The following is a 15,559-nucleotide window of genomic DNA, read 5'->3' as shown; positions in this document are numbered from 1 at the left end:
AACTTGCATTATTTATTTGAAAAAGTAACTCCGATATTTTGTTGTAAATGGAAAAGCAATGCATTACTTTTCTAGTTACTTGAAAAAGTAATCTGATTACATAACTTGCGTTACCCCCAACACTGAAGAATGCTATATTTGTTTCACACTTAGAGATGCTGCCTATGTAGGGTGTTTCATTTCAGTCACTTACTGTGTGAGGTTCCATGAGCTCTCAAGTTTTAGCTAATGCTAGCGACTAGATAATGAAGTTATCTTGTTTTAAGGAGCTCTCTTGAAATGTAGCTCTTGAAATGTTTTTAAGCCATCATAAAACTTGTGCTGTTTTTAGCCGCTAGCTCAGAGAAGTCTGAGCTCCTCGTACAGCTGGGCCTTTGGTTTTGGCTGGAAGCATGCATAAACAGTGCCACTGACCATGCAAGATGGTGTTTTCCCTGTTACTGCCATCCTGAATCCACAAAGCATAAAAATAACCTCCACGAGACACAAGTGCACTGGCCTGCAGACTACTTATGCAAAAAAGGTACGTTTCCATCAGGGTAGCCAATGTTCGAAAGCTGTGCCAAAAATTCCAGTACAGTCCTGAGTCTGCCGCAAATGACAAGGGACAAAGTTCACGTCCTGCTCACGTCTCGGTTTCACAGATGTTCTCAACAGCAAGTTTGAGAAAACACTTGTTCAGGTATCAAGTATGAAGATGTTCTCTCCATGAATCAACTGCAAAGTGAACGTCAATAACAACTATCGGTGACAGAAAACTATGCATTTAGTGCTTTGTGTATATTGGATTTTAAATGGCACGTTGGTACAGTGGGCGCCTTGTTAAAAGCATGTGCGTTCACAGAAACGGCTCCAGGAAAGAAGGACTAAAGTAAATAGAAAAGAGGCAGAGAGGGGAATGGAGTGTGTGTTGGAGAAAGTGGGAGTGACTTGAGTTGGCAAAGAGAAGCAAGTCTTAAAGACTTCCAGATGTGGGGCTGGTTGGCAGATGATAGAGAAGAACTTTTGTAGCAAACAGACTATGAATTACTTGTAAGTAAAGCTACTCCTACCATCAGTTACAATAAAGTCAACATGAAGTCAACTATTTACTTCCTTAAAGTCATTGACTTTGGAACTAGTTATTAAATGACTACAATTGTAAGACAGGACTTAATTTCATCCAGTGGGAACTAATTTGACTGTAAAAGAGTCTCTATATGACAGGTAGCTGCAGGGGCGGGGCTGAAAAATTAAAGGACTTGATGATGTCAGCAGAAAAGGAAAATTGTTTCAGAGGTGGGGCAAGTTATTACATTTAGACACCATGTTAAATGTTGCCAATATTCTGCTTTACTCAGAAAAAAAGACATCATATTACTGAAATTAAATGGTTCCGGATGCCATTTTGTGTCGACTTTAAACTTCAAAGTCAGAGGATCAAAAGAAACCTTGCAAACTTCTAAGACAAGTGCACTGATCTATGGGAAACAAGGCTGTTTAAAAGGCATTCTCAAGCACGATAATAACAACCAACAAAAGCAGGTCATGAATAATCTGGTTGCGAGATGCTTTGCGTAATCAAGTCCATTCTGAAAGGCCACGGAGTCACGGCTCAAATCATCACATTTAAGGCGTTTCCGATTCAATCTCCTGCACTTGACAGAGGAAATGCAGTGGATCAGATGCCCATTCATCAACAATAATGGCACACAAGGGTTTTGTGAAGTGAACACGCAGCACTTTGTTAACACGACCGTCCTGAAAGCACATTGATTCACTGGGTCGTCTTTATGGACCGACCTAATTTGATGCCTGCATGGCATCCCAGAGAAAGCAAGCTGTGTATGGATTATGCAGAGCTGAGATCCTGACTACCCATGCCAAAAAAGAGCTTTTTGTTAGCGTAGCCTAAATATCGTACCCGCACTCCTCTGATTTTAACTAATAAAGTCTTTCCATTGCCTCAGTATTGTCATGGAAGTCTTTTTAATGTCAGTAGCTGGACTTGAAGCTCTGTTTCATGCACTTATTCATTCTGTAGCCTAGCTGAAATTAATTGGCATCTTGGGGTACGTTTACATGACAACAATGTACTAAAAACGGAAATGTTTTTCCTTTGTGTTTTTGAAAAGTTTCACATACAGACGGCCACATTATCAAAACGATCTCCATTCCCTCAGATATGACTAAAAATGCTGTAATATTCATGCCAGGCCAGTAGTTGGCGATGTCACTTTGTACAGAAACACTACGCGTCCAAACCTATAGACACACACATAGACAAACACATAATACACATGCGCATGGCTTCACCATTTTCACAAATTCCTGTGTTTGTAGTTTATACGGAGACGATAATGGTACTGTTTTCAAAAGCTTGCACTTTGAAGCTTGTTTTTAGTTGAAAATGGTATTGTGTAAACGCACACTAGGCTACACTGTAGGAACATTTCAATGCTTCAACTCAAAACTCATTTTTATCGAAATGTTTGAGAACTGATTTAAATTTCACCAGTGTGTTATTTTAGTATAATTTTATTTATTAATTTATTAATATTTTGAATTTTTTACAATTTCATTTTTAGTTAAAGTTATAGTACTTTTGCGTTTTTGTCTTTTTGTTATTTTACTTTATTTTATTTAAATGTCTATATAGCTTTTATTAATTTTCATTTCAGTTTTAGCTGTAGTTATTTTAATACATTTAGTAAAAATTTAGCAAAATGAGAAATGCTGCCTTTGCAACTACCTGAAATATATAAACTTTTCAAGTAACAAAAGGTTATGTATTTATTTATTGTTTGTTTTAGTTAACCATAATACCCCTGTTTCACCTTAAACTATCATATTTTATATACAGCAATCATTTAACCCTCTGGGCTCTAAGGGGGGTTTGGGGGGCTGGAGAAGTTTTGACATGCCCTGACTTTTATGCTTTTTCAGTTGCTTATAAACATATACATGGCTAAAGTCTAATAACACTGTATTCAGTACAAACTGGGCTACAATAATATGTAAATAGAATGTATGTACATGATTGTGTTTTTGAGAAAACAATGTTTATGTGTGATTAGTTAAAAACTACAATTTTGAAGTCACTGAAATAAGGTCATAAAACACCAAGAGAACATTTGTTCACAAGACAATACCTAACAATACCTACTATTATTATTAGCTTTACATGGCTTTTACTCACCTTGTCCTGCACCATTGCTACAAATGTGAATAATACCTCAAATTGTGAGGTTTGTTGAAGAAATATACTTTTCTAAGCAATCAAACTTACGATTTTCATTTAATGGGTCATCAAATAAGTGAAAAATCTTGTATATGTTATATGCATATCAAAACTCTGTCAACCTCCAACATAAGATAGTAATCAAAACATGTGTCTGACAGAGCAAACAGAAATGATGAGTAATGGTGACGAAAGCAGGACAGTAATAAATCAGAACCACATGTTTTTCAGACATTGTTTGTTCTCTCTCCCTGGTCAGTCAGTTAAGATCGGTTCGCTCAAAGAGGAAACGAAGCGCTTGGGAATGTTTGTGAAAACCTCATGCTAGATGCTGGTAAACCACAGACAAATCAAAATGAAAATGCAACCTAGATGATGCAGAAGTTGGCAGAGAGGGGTAATTCTCACAGCTGGAGAAGAGGAAGCGTGTAATGACCTGTCACAGGCAGAATGACGTGATTGACCTGTGATTTCTGGAAATTGATTTCCATTTTCATCTTTCAGAGCAAACACCAAGATGATTTATAAGGAAAGCTATCAACATTTGTGTGGGTCTACCAACAGATCACAGATTCAGTATTTTAGTACAGATAATTCACACCAAATTGTCATTTTGTAACATTGTGCCAGTATTTTATCAAAATATCATGCATAACTTGTTTCAAAGGTACTGATTTGTCAATCAACTGGTGTGGCAGGGATTTTTATGAGGATAAGGATGAATGAAGTCATTTCCCCTCTGCTCACGCACATACTGTATCAGAGCGTAACCACAGGTGTAGTTCGTCACATTAACAGCTAATGATAACTGCTAATGTTCCACTAACATATTGATGAATAATCTTAACCCATCAAACTCGTTATGAAATATTTTGAAAAAAAACTAAAAGGTAGATATTTTACTGATATTCATACATTTTTAAGTGTCAAAATCTGTTATTTTAATATCACTGATATACTTTTATAGTTTTCTTCCTATTCTGAATTCTGTTTTTTTTTTCTGTTGTCATTTTAATTTGAGTAATTTTGTCGTGTTTGTTATTTTTATTAGGTTTTTTTTTTTGTCTATAAGGTCTTACTTTTAAGTCCATTTATTTAGTTTTGCTTATTTTAATACCTCAACTTAAACTAAATTAAAATGAGAACTGTTATCTTGAGTTAAATAAAAAAGCTGAAATAAAAAAGCTCTTTTAATATCACTGATATACTATCATAATTTTAAGTCAATATTTTGAATTTTATTTAATTTTTATATTTTCTGTTTTTACTTTACTTTTAAAGTTTTAGTTTTTTTTATTTTTATTAGTGTTTTTAATACATCTATATAGTTTTACTTTTTTGTTTATTTAGTTTGTTATTTTAATACTTATTTTCTATTTTCGTTTTAATTTCAGTTAAAGTTTTAGTATTTTTTTATTATTATTGTTTTTGTCTAATGTCTATTAGTTTTTAGTTATTTTAGTACTTCTTAAACATTAAAAAAAATGCTGAAATAAAATAATTTATTTTAAATATAGTTTTAAATACATTTTACTCTAAAGAAAATTTTGTTTCTGTTCCTTCTTTTTCAGTATTATTTTAAATGTAGTTATCAATAAGCATGGTCCAAATACAATTTGGGGAAAATGACACTTCTCGCCAAAGTGATTTACAGTACATTTACACTCCTCTTGAAGTATCTCGAGGTGTCATGCCTAAGTGCACAATGGTGACGGATCGACCCTTGTGTGGTTTCAACAACCCTTCAGCCAAATGTAACCACTAGGCCGCGAGGAACTGATGAGGCAACAATAACTGTAAAGTGCCTACCATTGGCGTTCTTCCCGCAGATGAGATGCTCATAGTGTTGCAGGACCCCCCAAAGCTCGGCATCATTATTGATGACCCCCTCCAGCGCTTCTGCTGTCAGGCTGCAGCCGGGCGTCGCGCCTTCCTTCTCCGCCATCAGCACGCGCACGCCCACCTCCTCCACGAGCGCCTCCATGCACGCGGTCAGGCAGATGGCCGCGTACTCATGGATGCGCACCGCGATCCGAGTGTCCACCATCCAGCGGAAGAACCGTCCGACGGAGAACACGAGCCCACATCGGGCTGACTTCCCCTTGCGCAAGAGCTCTCCAGCGCTCATGTTGTACATAGAGATAGCCTTCACGGTGGCCGAGACGCAGTGATCCGCCAGCGCCCAGCTGAGCACCAGGCGGATCGCGCTTTGCACCTCGAACCTGGTGCATCTGCAGTGCATGACACTGAGCCGCTGCGCCTCTCTGGAGATGCGGATGAGCGCCCTGCGCATCAGGACGGACAGTCTGCGCACAGCCTCCGCGGAGAGCGAGGCGCCCTTCCCCGCGCCTTTACGCACGACCCTCCCCACGTCCTCCTCCGTCCACGGGAACTCCTCCAGCTCCGGTAAGCGTGGGCACTTGGAGAAGATGTCCTCTGGATCTTCGGGAAGCATTGTGTTGACTGTGTCCCAGCTGTTGTTCCTGCTGTTCCTGCTGTTCATGGAGCCGGAGTGGTACCACCAGTTCCCCCGGTGAGGGGTGTTCATGAACGCCTGCGAGTTTGACTTGGAGGACGACAGGCTTAGGGACTTACACGAGTCCCCTGCTCCATAGCCGGAGTCCAGAGTCAGATCCTCCAGAGTTTTCATGTTTGAGCTGTTCGTTCCTGCCATTTCTGCTGCTTTTCTGAACCAGAAAGCAGAGGAGACTTTCCAGCTGCGCGAATCTCAAGCTGGTTCTACTGGTTCAGCTTCTCTTCGACATTCAGCTGGCACTTCACAGATACACTACAGACCAAAAATAGCCTACCTTAAGTGTGAAAGTTTATAATGTCCAAGTTACAAATGTTTGGGGAAACTTGCTTACCTCACTAAAAGTCCGTTCCCATAAGAGTAGTGAAGTGCGCAGGGTTTTTGGTTACTCTTATCCAGTTCTTGAAAATAACAGACCAACAAACTTGACAAAAAGTTTAGAGTGGAAATCCATCAGTAGAGTCTAAATCGGACTGTTAAGGTCAAATTAATCCTTAAAGATGATAAAAGTAACAACAACTATATTTAACTCACCACGCACCCCCCTACTTAAAACAAACTAATGAACTAAAATAAATAAGGAGAGAGAGAGAGAGAGAGAGAATGTGATTTATTCGCGAGCGAAACGATTCTTTTGATTCGCGAGCGAAACGATTCTTTTGAACGACTCGTTTGAACAGATTCGCAAGCGTTTGTGACTCGATTCTTTTGAACGACTCGTCGAAAACAGATTTTGTGACTCTCTCCACCAAACTCGAAACGATTCTTTTGAACGACTCGTTTGAACAGATTCGCAAGCGTTTGTGACTCTCTCCACCAAACTCGGCATCTAGCCTACACTAACAGAAAAGCGACACACTACAACTTTCACATATTACAACCAATGACGCGGTCAACACTGATTTAAATTCTAGTTTCTCTAGGTTTACAGTGGCAAATAATTTAACTGAACGTGATTTTGTGCAGTGGGCCCAGAATCCCTAGCGACTCCACTGGGAGGAATGTAGATGATAAGCTTATTTGGGAGTAAAATTATGGCGAAAACAGTTAGCACAGTTTACTTATACAAACCGGCGAATCGTTTTTCAATCCGTTTACTGAAATGAACCGCATGAGTGAACCGATTCACTCAAATGAATCAAACTCAATGCCCAATCAGAAGTAAATCAAGGCTGAGTTTCTCAGAAGTCATGAACAAACTATTGTTCATAACTTTTGTGTGTGTGTGTGTGTATTTATAGATATAAATTGATTATTTATGGATTATTCATGCTCTACAGCCTTCATATTTGAAACCGAGACATTATTTCATTTTTGTATTGTAAACATAAAACACACAGTTCATGTATTTGTATTTTCTTTAATATAATCTTATTTTTCGATTGCCTAGAGTGTCCGCCTCTTTCTTAACTCGCTCACAACTAACTTATCAAACTAACTAAAAGGCTGAATAAAGTTGCACTGTATTGAAATTAAGCAAAGCAAGCTTGAAGGGATATTGTTTCAAGTAACGGCGCTTATCTGATCCTCATCTATTCTTAAGGAATTTGCATTAATTGCGTTAGTGTGGGCGATGACATCACACACTCATCATCTTCAGCTGCGCGCGCTTCAGGCTAATGGCTGATTAAACAGACTTCAGCATTTGGACAAACCAAGCGTAACACTTTTTATGCTTTCGTCAAGTTATTAGCAAATATCATTAGTTGAAATGCATTCAAAATTATGTTTTGTATATACCCATAATATATAATATATACCCATTTAAATACAATTCTCAGACTAAATGAGTTGCAGACATAATAGTAGGATAGTGTAATAATAGTGGATAGAGAACATGTAGCCTACTATTGTTACAGATATTCAATAAAGAATAAAAAGAAAGATAAATAAAAGAATTTACCAGGACACTGCAGCCGGGTGGGGCAGGTTTATGCACAATGTCAACATTACCAGATCTGTCAAGACAAACTTCATGTCATCCTGTACTGCTCTCAGCAACTCCGTAAGAGGAGATTAGTGAGAAAAAAACAAAAACAAAAACAAAAACCTAATATAATGACTCACAATACTTATCTACCCGTTGATCTTATAATTGGCGTCCACAACAACTGATATAATCCTTTATATAGATCAGTAGTCTTTTGCAATAATTCTCATTGCAACAATAGTTTACATTTCATATGAGGTTAAAGAAGGAGATTTACAGTAGTGCCAGAGATAGTCTGCACTGGTAAGAAGTGTTTATCAGCACCCACAGTAAGATTATACACCAATACTGGACCCATAATCTCACACTCTCAGTCATTACCTAAGGCCTATTTCTGAGTTCACGAATGATTCAGAGTTGGACTGTTCTCCTCGCCTCATGTCTACTTAAGCTATGTTTATTAAAAGAAGAATGTGCAGTCAAAAATATATACTTTTAAAGTGTACTCTTCACCAACAGACCTGGAACATCTGGTTTGTATAATGAATTGCAGATGTGACGCTGTACTTGGTCTCCATCTAGTGGTTGAAAGCTGTAATGCGAACTCATTCAAATACTTGGCCGTAAAGTGCTGAATAAGTATATACGACCTTATTGTTAAAACGATGCTCTTTCTGTTGAGCTATAATATATATATATATAAATATATATATATATACACACAAACATATATATATATATATATATACACACATATATATATATATATATATATATATATTATATATATATATATATACACATATATATATATATATATACATTATATATATATATATATATATAAAAATAATATAGTTTCTAGAAATAATAACAAACCGTAGGCTACTCGAGATGCTTCAACTTTAAACTTTATTTTTCAGAAAAATGAACCCAAAAATGTTGAAATAAAATGCAAACATTCTGAAAAATTTCTACACAACAATTTCACAGAAATTACCTTGTATTGCAGATCCCTGTTTTAGGCGTAATGTAGTGTCCTGTCATGTTTTCGGCAGTCTGAAGTTACATCGAACCAGGAGGAAAAAGAAAGATTTAGGCTACTCCTTTAAAAAGTTCAGGTTTCAAAATCACAAAAGCTGGGCTGATCGCTCTCGGTATTTCTGATATGGAATCAAAACGCATTAAAATGTTAAATAAATAAATGACAGAAACACCATTTCAGACACCCGAGCTGCCGTGTCAGTGTAAAACAGTTTTCATCTACAAGCTCTTCAGATATACAGGAAGTCAAACAAAATGCTGTCGATTATCACAGAAAATAATGTCGACTCGTTGTCTGGTTTGTAAGAATCGCATTTACAGTAACGCTCTTATAATGGAAGTCTATGAGCAAGATATTCCAGACGATGCAATAACTGAAACCATAGCTGTATTTAATTAGTTTATAAACGATTTTCACAGAAACATAGGTGTTATTTGAGCTTTAAAGATGTCTAAACAACCCTTTAGCTATGGGATTAGTTTAAGGCAGATGAATTTTACAGACAAAGCTGGATTTTCTTTATGTAAACACTAACAGAATAGTTAGCCAACACGTTATTTCCGGTATCTTTTGCTTAATTTGCCATCTTTTTATTGTTCTTACAGCATTTGAAATAATTAATTCTGCCACATTTCTCTCATGTTAGCATCTAGAATGCTATATTTAGTGCCTTGCTCCTTATAGGCTACTTCTGTTCTGTGTCCTTCACAGTAAACACTTTGTTGTACAGGAGTCTTATTTTCTGTGGTAAAAGCTGCACTTTTGAGAGAGAAAATAACCTGGAACATTTCTTGAACAATGGACCAAATGATAGTGAAATCTTTGGACAAGTTTAAAATTCAATTAAAAAAAGATTCTGAAGAAATATGTTATTTCTAAACATCATCTACTGTTCATTCATCTCCATAACACAACACTATTTAGGGACGTACACAATCCAGACAGCTACACATCGGGACTCTTCCTAACCCTGTATGCACTGCCATGTTAAATTACATCAAAGAAAGGCACACAGCTTCTGGAGAATATGTTTTTTCACTACCGTTAAACTCTGTAGAAATGGATACTGCATTAAAGAGACTAGTCTAAAGCCCAGACTACAACAGCAGTCTGGGAGGTTTCTTCTGCATCTGTGAAACTAGCCAATAAAGACGAAAATCAATCGGAAACAAGGAAGTTCAGAAGCAGCTCAGACATACAGACAAATACAAAGACTGATCAGTTTCATTTTAATATCTCAGCAGGCTGTTCTTGGTCCAGTCGTGTCTGGAGGTTCAGCAGGACTTTAGAAAGGAAAAGCCACACGAGTCGCCACATATTAATATCAATTCTACAGTTCAAGTGTAAGAACGTGTCACATCTGAACAGGAAGTGACATTTACAGCTATATAAAAGCAGACGTCTAAGTACCAGCGCACATCTAATCCTTTAGACAATCATTTCAGCATGTAATATCTTAAGTGCAAACCATATTTATGTGACCCAAAGTGCCTGAGCTGCTAGTTTGGAGACACAATTGTCCACTTCCTTTAACTCTTCAATGATCATTCAAGTTTACCAAAACACAACTCCTGACTTCACAGACATACAAATACACGCTCAGTGAATGAGAGTCTCTGTTGTGTCTCTTTCGAGTGTTGGGTTTGGACAGCAGCTTGGGTCCTCCTACATGAGACGGGCCTCACGAAAGGGTCCCAGAGACACAACCGATTGGTCCTTTAAGGTCCTGCTATTGTGCCGGGTTAGTTTGAAGTCTCTCGGTGAGGTTCAGCGTTATCCTTTCGGAGCTTTACTGGCCTGTGAGTTCCACATGCCTCTTTTAGAGTGATAGTAGTGAAAGAAGTTTCTCAGTCTTAAACGCTCCACCTCCAGACCGTTCTGAAGAACTCTGAGAGAGAGATTGATTTAATTCAATAATGTTATATATTTCCTTTTCATAATCATTTATAATTAAATGAATACTTCATTTCAGTTGAGTATGACTAATAATAACAATAATAAATTGATATTATTATTAACATTAACTACAATCAACAGTCAAAATCTCTCTTAATTCAATACTATAATTTAACTAATATTATTTTTTAATTACTAATAATACTAACATTATTATTATTGGTATTAATAATAACAGCAAAAATAATGTCAATGTCAAAAACGGCAATTCAGTATTTATATTTTATATTGATATTTGCAATAAACTGTTTTTATTTAACATTGTATTTATTTTAATTTAATATTTATTTAACAATTATTTATTATAATATTAATAAAAATCAGTAATAAAATAATATAGTGATATATTAATAATAATATATAATAATGTAACTGTCAAAATCTCTCTCAATTCAGTATAATTTTAATTATATTAATACAATTATTATTTATTTAACATTATTATTATTATTATATTATTATTAAAAACAACAACAATATTGTCACTGTCAAAATCTCTCAATTCAATATCATAATTGCATTAGAAATAGTAATAATAAAAGAATATGTATTTAATATGATTGATGATGATGACAATTATTACTACAATAATAACATTACTGTGAAAATCATAATCATAATTGTAAAAATAATATGAATGAAATTATATTAATTTAACATAATTATAACATCACTGTCAGTCTCTAAATCACATTATAAATAATACCATTATCATAATAATTCCTAATAATAATAATAACATATTTAACATATTATGATAATTATTAATAATAAAAAGAATAATATAAAACATAACTGTCAATGTCTCTAAATTATCATAAATTAGATAATACCATAATCATAATAATTCTTAATAATAATAATAGTTGTTATTGTTATTAACAACAAAATAATATTTCAATATCATAATTTTAATAACAATATTAATAATAACATTATATTTGACTAACTATTATTATTATTATTATTATTATTAATTAAAAACATCATGGTCAAAGTCTCTAAATCTCATAACTGAAATAATACATTATCATAATAATTCATAATAATAATAATAATAATAATAATAATAATAATATAAATTGTAATGCAAAAATAAATGAATCCTATAGTAAATCTAAATAAACGTGTTCACTGTCAAGTGCTTCTACCGGTCTAGTAGTTCCCAGTCTTCTCCTCCCCATCGGTCCTTGAACTCCTCCGTGTTCATCCCACCAATCTTGTCAAAATCTGACTTGTAGATCCCAAACAGGCCGAAGCCGTTGACCTCCCAGTAACCTGCAGACACAGAGACGTGTGGGGCTCATGAAGGCCAGTGTGAGTGTGTGTTTGAGCGTGTGTGTGAGGTGTGTCGTACCGTCAGGCTCCTGCGGTGAGCTGCCGCAGCCCAGTCTCATGACTATCGGAGCGAAGGCCAGTTTGCCCTCCACACAGTGTTTCCTGATGTTCTCCAGGATGTTCAGAGGGAAATGAATGTGCAGGTCACACAGAAACACGATACTGTGACTGTCCTGCAAACACACATGAGCAGAAATCAGCCCACACTGCTGCAGTACAAAGTTAAATGACTGATTAAACACATCCTGCTCCTCATCTTTGTTTATGAAGTTACATGATAGCAACAGCTATGAAACACCAGCCACATTTATACACGAGGAGGATTCAAACAGACGTGTCTCTGCTAACAGTGATTCACTGCTAATCACAGTCATGTTGAGGTTACAGTGAAACTGTGACATAATGCTGCGTCATGTATGAGTTAACAAAACAAACATGTACGTGTTTGTCAGGCTCATTATTTTCATTTCATGAAAGATGCATCTTTTGCCAATTAATTGTAAATTCATGTAAAAAAAACAACAACAACTGAATCTTCGTAGTAACTAAATCTACATTTCCTTATACAGTACTTGACAATATTGATAATGTGTTTATATATAAAAAAATATATATTTCACACTTTATCTAAAGCACTTTTGATTTGATTTCTGGGAATCGAACCCATGACCTTGGCTTTCCTTAATCCACCGGTTGAGCAACAGGAATGATTTATGTGTCATTAATGCACGTTACCACAGAAATGAAACATAACTGAGGACGTCTGAATATCTACAATGTGTCATATTTTGGAATGCTAATAAATCCGATATTCTTGAGTGTATGTTTACCTCGATGGTGTCCACACCGATCTGTAACCCAGCAGAACGTTCAAAGTTTCCTTCCCTCCTCAGATACTCATATCTGTGTCCAAAAGAGTCCCAGATAATAAAAATACAGTAGTAATATGCCTCTACGTTTATATGCTGTAAACATTAATGGCCATCTGAATATATCATTAGTTCTATTAATCATAACAAGTCTATTAACATATATTAAATATATATATATATATATAATATATATATATATATATATATATATGAAACTAAAATATTAAATTAATATTGTATTTTTATCTAATAATCTATATATAAATCTAATATTAATTTAAGTAATTTACATTTGTTAATATATATATATATATATATATATATATATATATATATATATATACATACAGTGTGTATAAATTATTGCATATTTGCATATATATATATATATATATATATATATATATTATATATATGATATATATGATATATATATATATATATATATATATTATATATCCATATATACAGTACAGGTCAAAAGTTTTGGAAACATTACTATTTTTTAATGTTTTTTTTTGAAGACGTTTCTTCTGCTCATTGCAAGCCTGCATTTATTTGATCAAAAATACAGAAAAAAATTTAATATTGTGATACAATCAAATTATTACAATTTAAAATAATTGTTTTTAAATTTATTATACTTTAAATTATCATTTATTTCTGTGATGCAAAGCTGAATTTTTAGGATCATTATCACATGATCCTTTAGAAAGCATTCTAATATGATGATTCATTATCAAAGTTGGAAACAGTTCTGCTGCTTAATATTTTTCAGAACATGTGATACTTTTTTTAGGATACTATGATGAATAAAAAGTAAAAAAAAAAAAAGAAGCTATGTTTTGAAAATATAAAATATTTTGTAATAACAATATACACTACTGGTCAGTAATTGGGGTCAGTCATTTTTTTTTTCTTTTTTTTTAAATATAATCAATACATTTATTCAGCAAGGATGTGTTAAATTGATAAAAAAGTTATAGTAAAGAAAATATATTATTAGAATATATATTATTAGAATTTGTTATTATTTTGAATAAATGCAGTTCTTTTTAACCTTTTATTCATCAAATATATTAGACAGCAGAACTGTTTCCAACACTCATAATAAATCAGAATATTAGAATGATTTCTAAATGATCATGTGATAGACTGGATGTTACATGTGACACTTGAGTCTGGAGTAATGATGCTGAAAATTCAGCTTTGCATCACAGGAATAAATTATTTTTTTAAAGTATATTCAAATAGAAAACTATATTTTATTGTAATAATATTTCACAATATTACTGTTTTTTCTGTATTTTTGATCAAATAAATGCAGGCTTGATGAGCAGAAGAGACTTCTTTCAAAAACATTAAAAATAGTAATGTTTCCAAACTTTTGACCTGTACTGTATATATACACTAAATGTATATTATTGCATGCATATATATATATATATATATATATATATATATATATATATATTATATATATATATATATATATATATACATAAAGGGAAAGATGATGCATGATAATGTTTCCATTAGACTTTTTATATTTGTCAAACATTAAACTTTAATATTAAAGTAATTTATATCAGTAACATATTTAATGGGAATATATATATATAATTACATTCAGTCTCTCAATTAAATTGCTGTTTACAGTAAAATAGTTTTAGAAGGAGTTTAGTATGTCAGAGAGCAAGACACATCAACTACTCACATATGCATGTTTCTATATAACAAATATGTTAGCTAAGTTTGTGTATAAGTGTGTGTTAGTGTACCGTGGAACGGAGCTTCCTCTGAGAGCCTGCTCCACGTCCATGTCTTCACTCTGGAAGTCCACGATGATGATGTTGAAGTTGTTGTCCTTGGTCTCACGGTGCAGGAACTCCATGTCTGAAATGAACTGCTGAACCCAACGAGCCTGATTCTTAACTACAGGAAACAAATCAGCAAATGCAAAATAATACTTAATATTAATAATAATATTCATACATAAGCCATATCAAAGATCCAAACAAATATTTGCTCTTTATTTACATAACAAAAAAATTACTTGTATCAGTATTTATATGATAAAGCTGTTATTGTATTTTATACTTCAATCAATGCAAAATTATATGATTATGCTGTTCTAGAAATGTAATTTATTTTAAATATTACATTTATATCCCAGAGGTTGACAGCTTCATTTTTAGTTTGTGTACATTATTACATCTGTGGACTTTTCCCCCAGTTGTCCTAGTTGGCAAATTAAGCCAAAATGTATTTTGTTTTTATTGAATTGTGTTAAAGACATGAGAAAATTGTGTAAAATATTGTTTATGTGATGCTTTTATCAGCTGTTTGGATTGGCACCCATTCAGTGCAGAGGATCCATTAGTGAGACAGTGATGCACTGCTACATTTCTCCAAATCTGATGAAGAAACAAACTTCAGAGATTTTCAGTTTTGGGTGAACTATTCCTTTAATACAGTTGTATTAAAACCAACCGTTTTTTTAACATCTTAGTGAGTGTTATGTAACCCAGTTTCCTGTAGTTTGGGTTTCTGCTAAACAAATCCAAACTGTAGATGTATTGTACTACTAAGGCTCGTTGTGACAGATTCCACGCACACGAATGGAATTTCAGATCAGACAAGGGACACTTTTTCACCACATATC

At 34.1% G+C, this 15,559-nt stretch overlaps 2 protein-coding genes across 4 annotated transcripts in view; both read right to left on the bottom strand.

Annotated features, from left to right (window-relative positions):
- The window catches only part of LOC109054040 (ankyrin repeat and BTB/POZ domain-containing protein 2-like), a 49,604-nt gene extending 43,339 nt beyond the window's left edge, over positions 1-6,265 (bottom strand). The window contains exons 1-2 of one of the 2 annotated variants that reach the window (XM_042715711.1): positions 6,088-6,265; positions 5,030-6,026 (exon numbers count right to left, since the gene is read on the bottom strand). In XM_042715711.1, coding sequence (XP_042571645.1) covers positions 5,030-5,894 — 865 coding nt within the window. In that variant the 5' untranslated portion in view covers positions 5,895-6,026; positions 6,088-6,265. The remainder of the gene's footprint in view (positions 1-5,029; positions 6,027-6,087) is intronic. The other variant, XM_042715710.1, reaches the window with a different exon arrangement.
- Positions 6,266-8,574: 2,309 nt separating this feature from the next.
- LOC109071952 (N-acetyl-beta-glucosaminyl-glycoprotein 4-beta-N-acetylgalactosaminyltransferase 1-like) overlaps positions 8,575-15,559 on the bottom strand; it is a 141,476-nt gene continuing 134,491 nt past the window's right edge. For both annotated transcript variants that reach the window (XM_042715708.1, XM_042715707.1), the window contains 5 exons: positions 14,676-14,829; positions 12,853-12,925; positions 12,042-12,195; positions 11,836-11,962; positions 8,575-10,616 (listed from right to left, as the gene is read on the bottom strand). In XM_042715708.1, coding sequence (XP_042571642.1) covers positions 10,502-10,616; positions 11,836-11,962; positions 12,042-12,195; positions 12,853-12,925; positions 14,676-14,829 — 623 coding nt within the window. In that variant the 3' untranslated portion in view covers positions 8,575-10,501. The remainder of the gene's footprint in view (positions 10,617-11,835; positions 11,963-12,041; positions 12,196-12,852; positions 12,926-14,675; positions 14,830-15,559) is intronic.

The sequence above is a fragment of the Cyprinus carpio genome, chromosome A25 (genome assembly GCF_018340385.1).
Source record: "Cyprinus carpio isolate SPL01 chromosome A25, ASM1834038v1, whole genome shotgun sequence".
In the NCBI taxonomy this organism is placed as follows: Eukaryota; Metazoa; Chordata; class Actinopteri; order Cypriniformes; family Cyprinidae; genus Cyprinus; species Cyprinus carpio.
The sequence above is the reverse complement of the archived record's forward strand: the minus strand, read 5'-3'. Positions and strand labels throughout refer to the sequence as shown.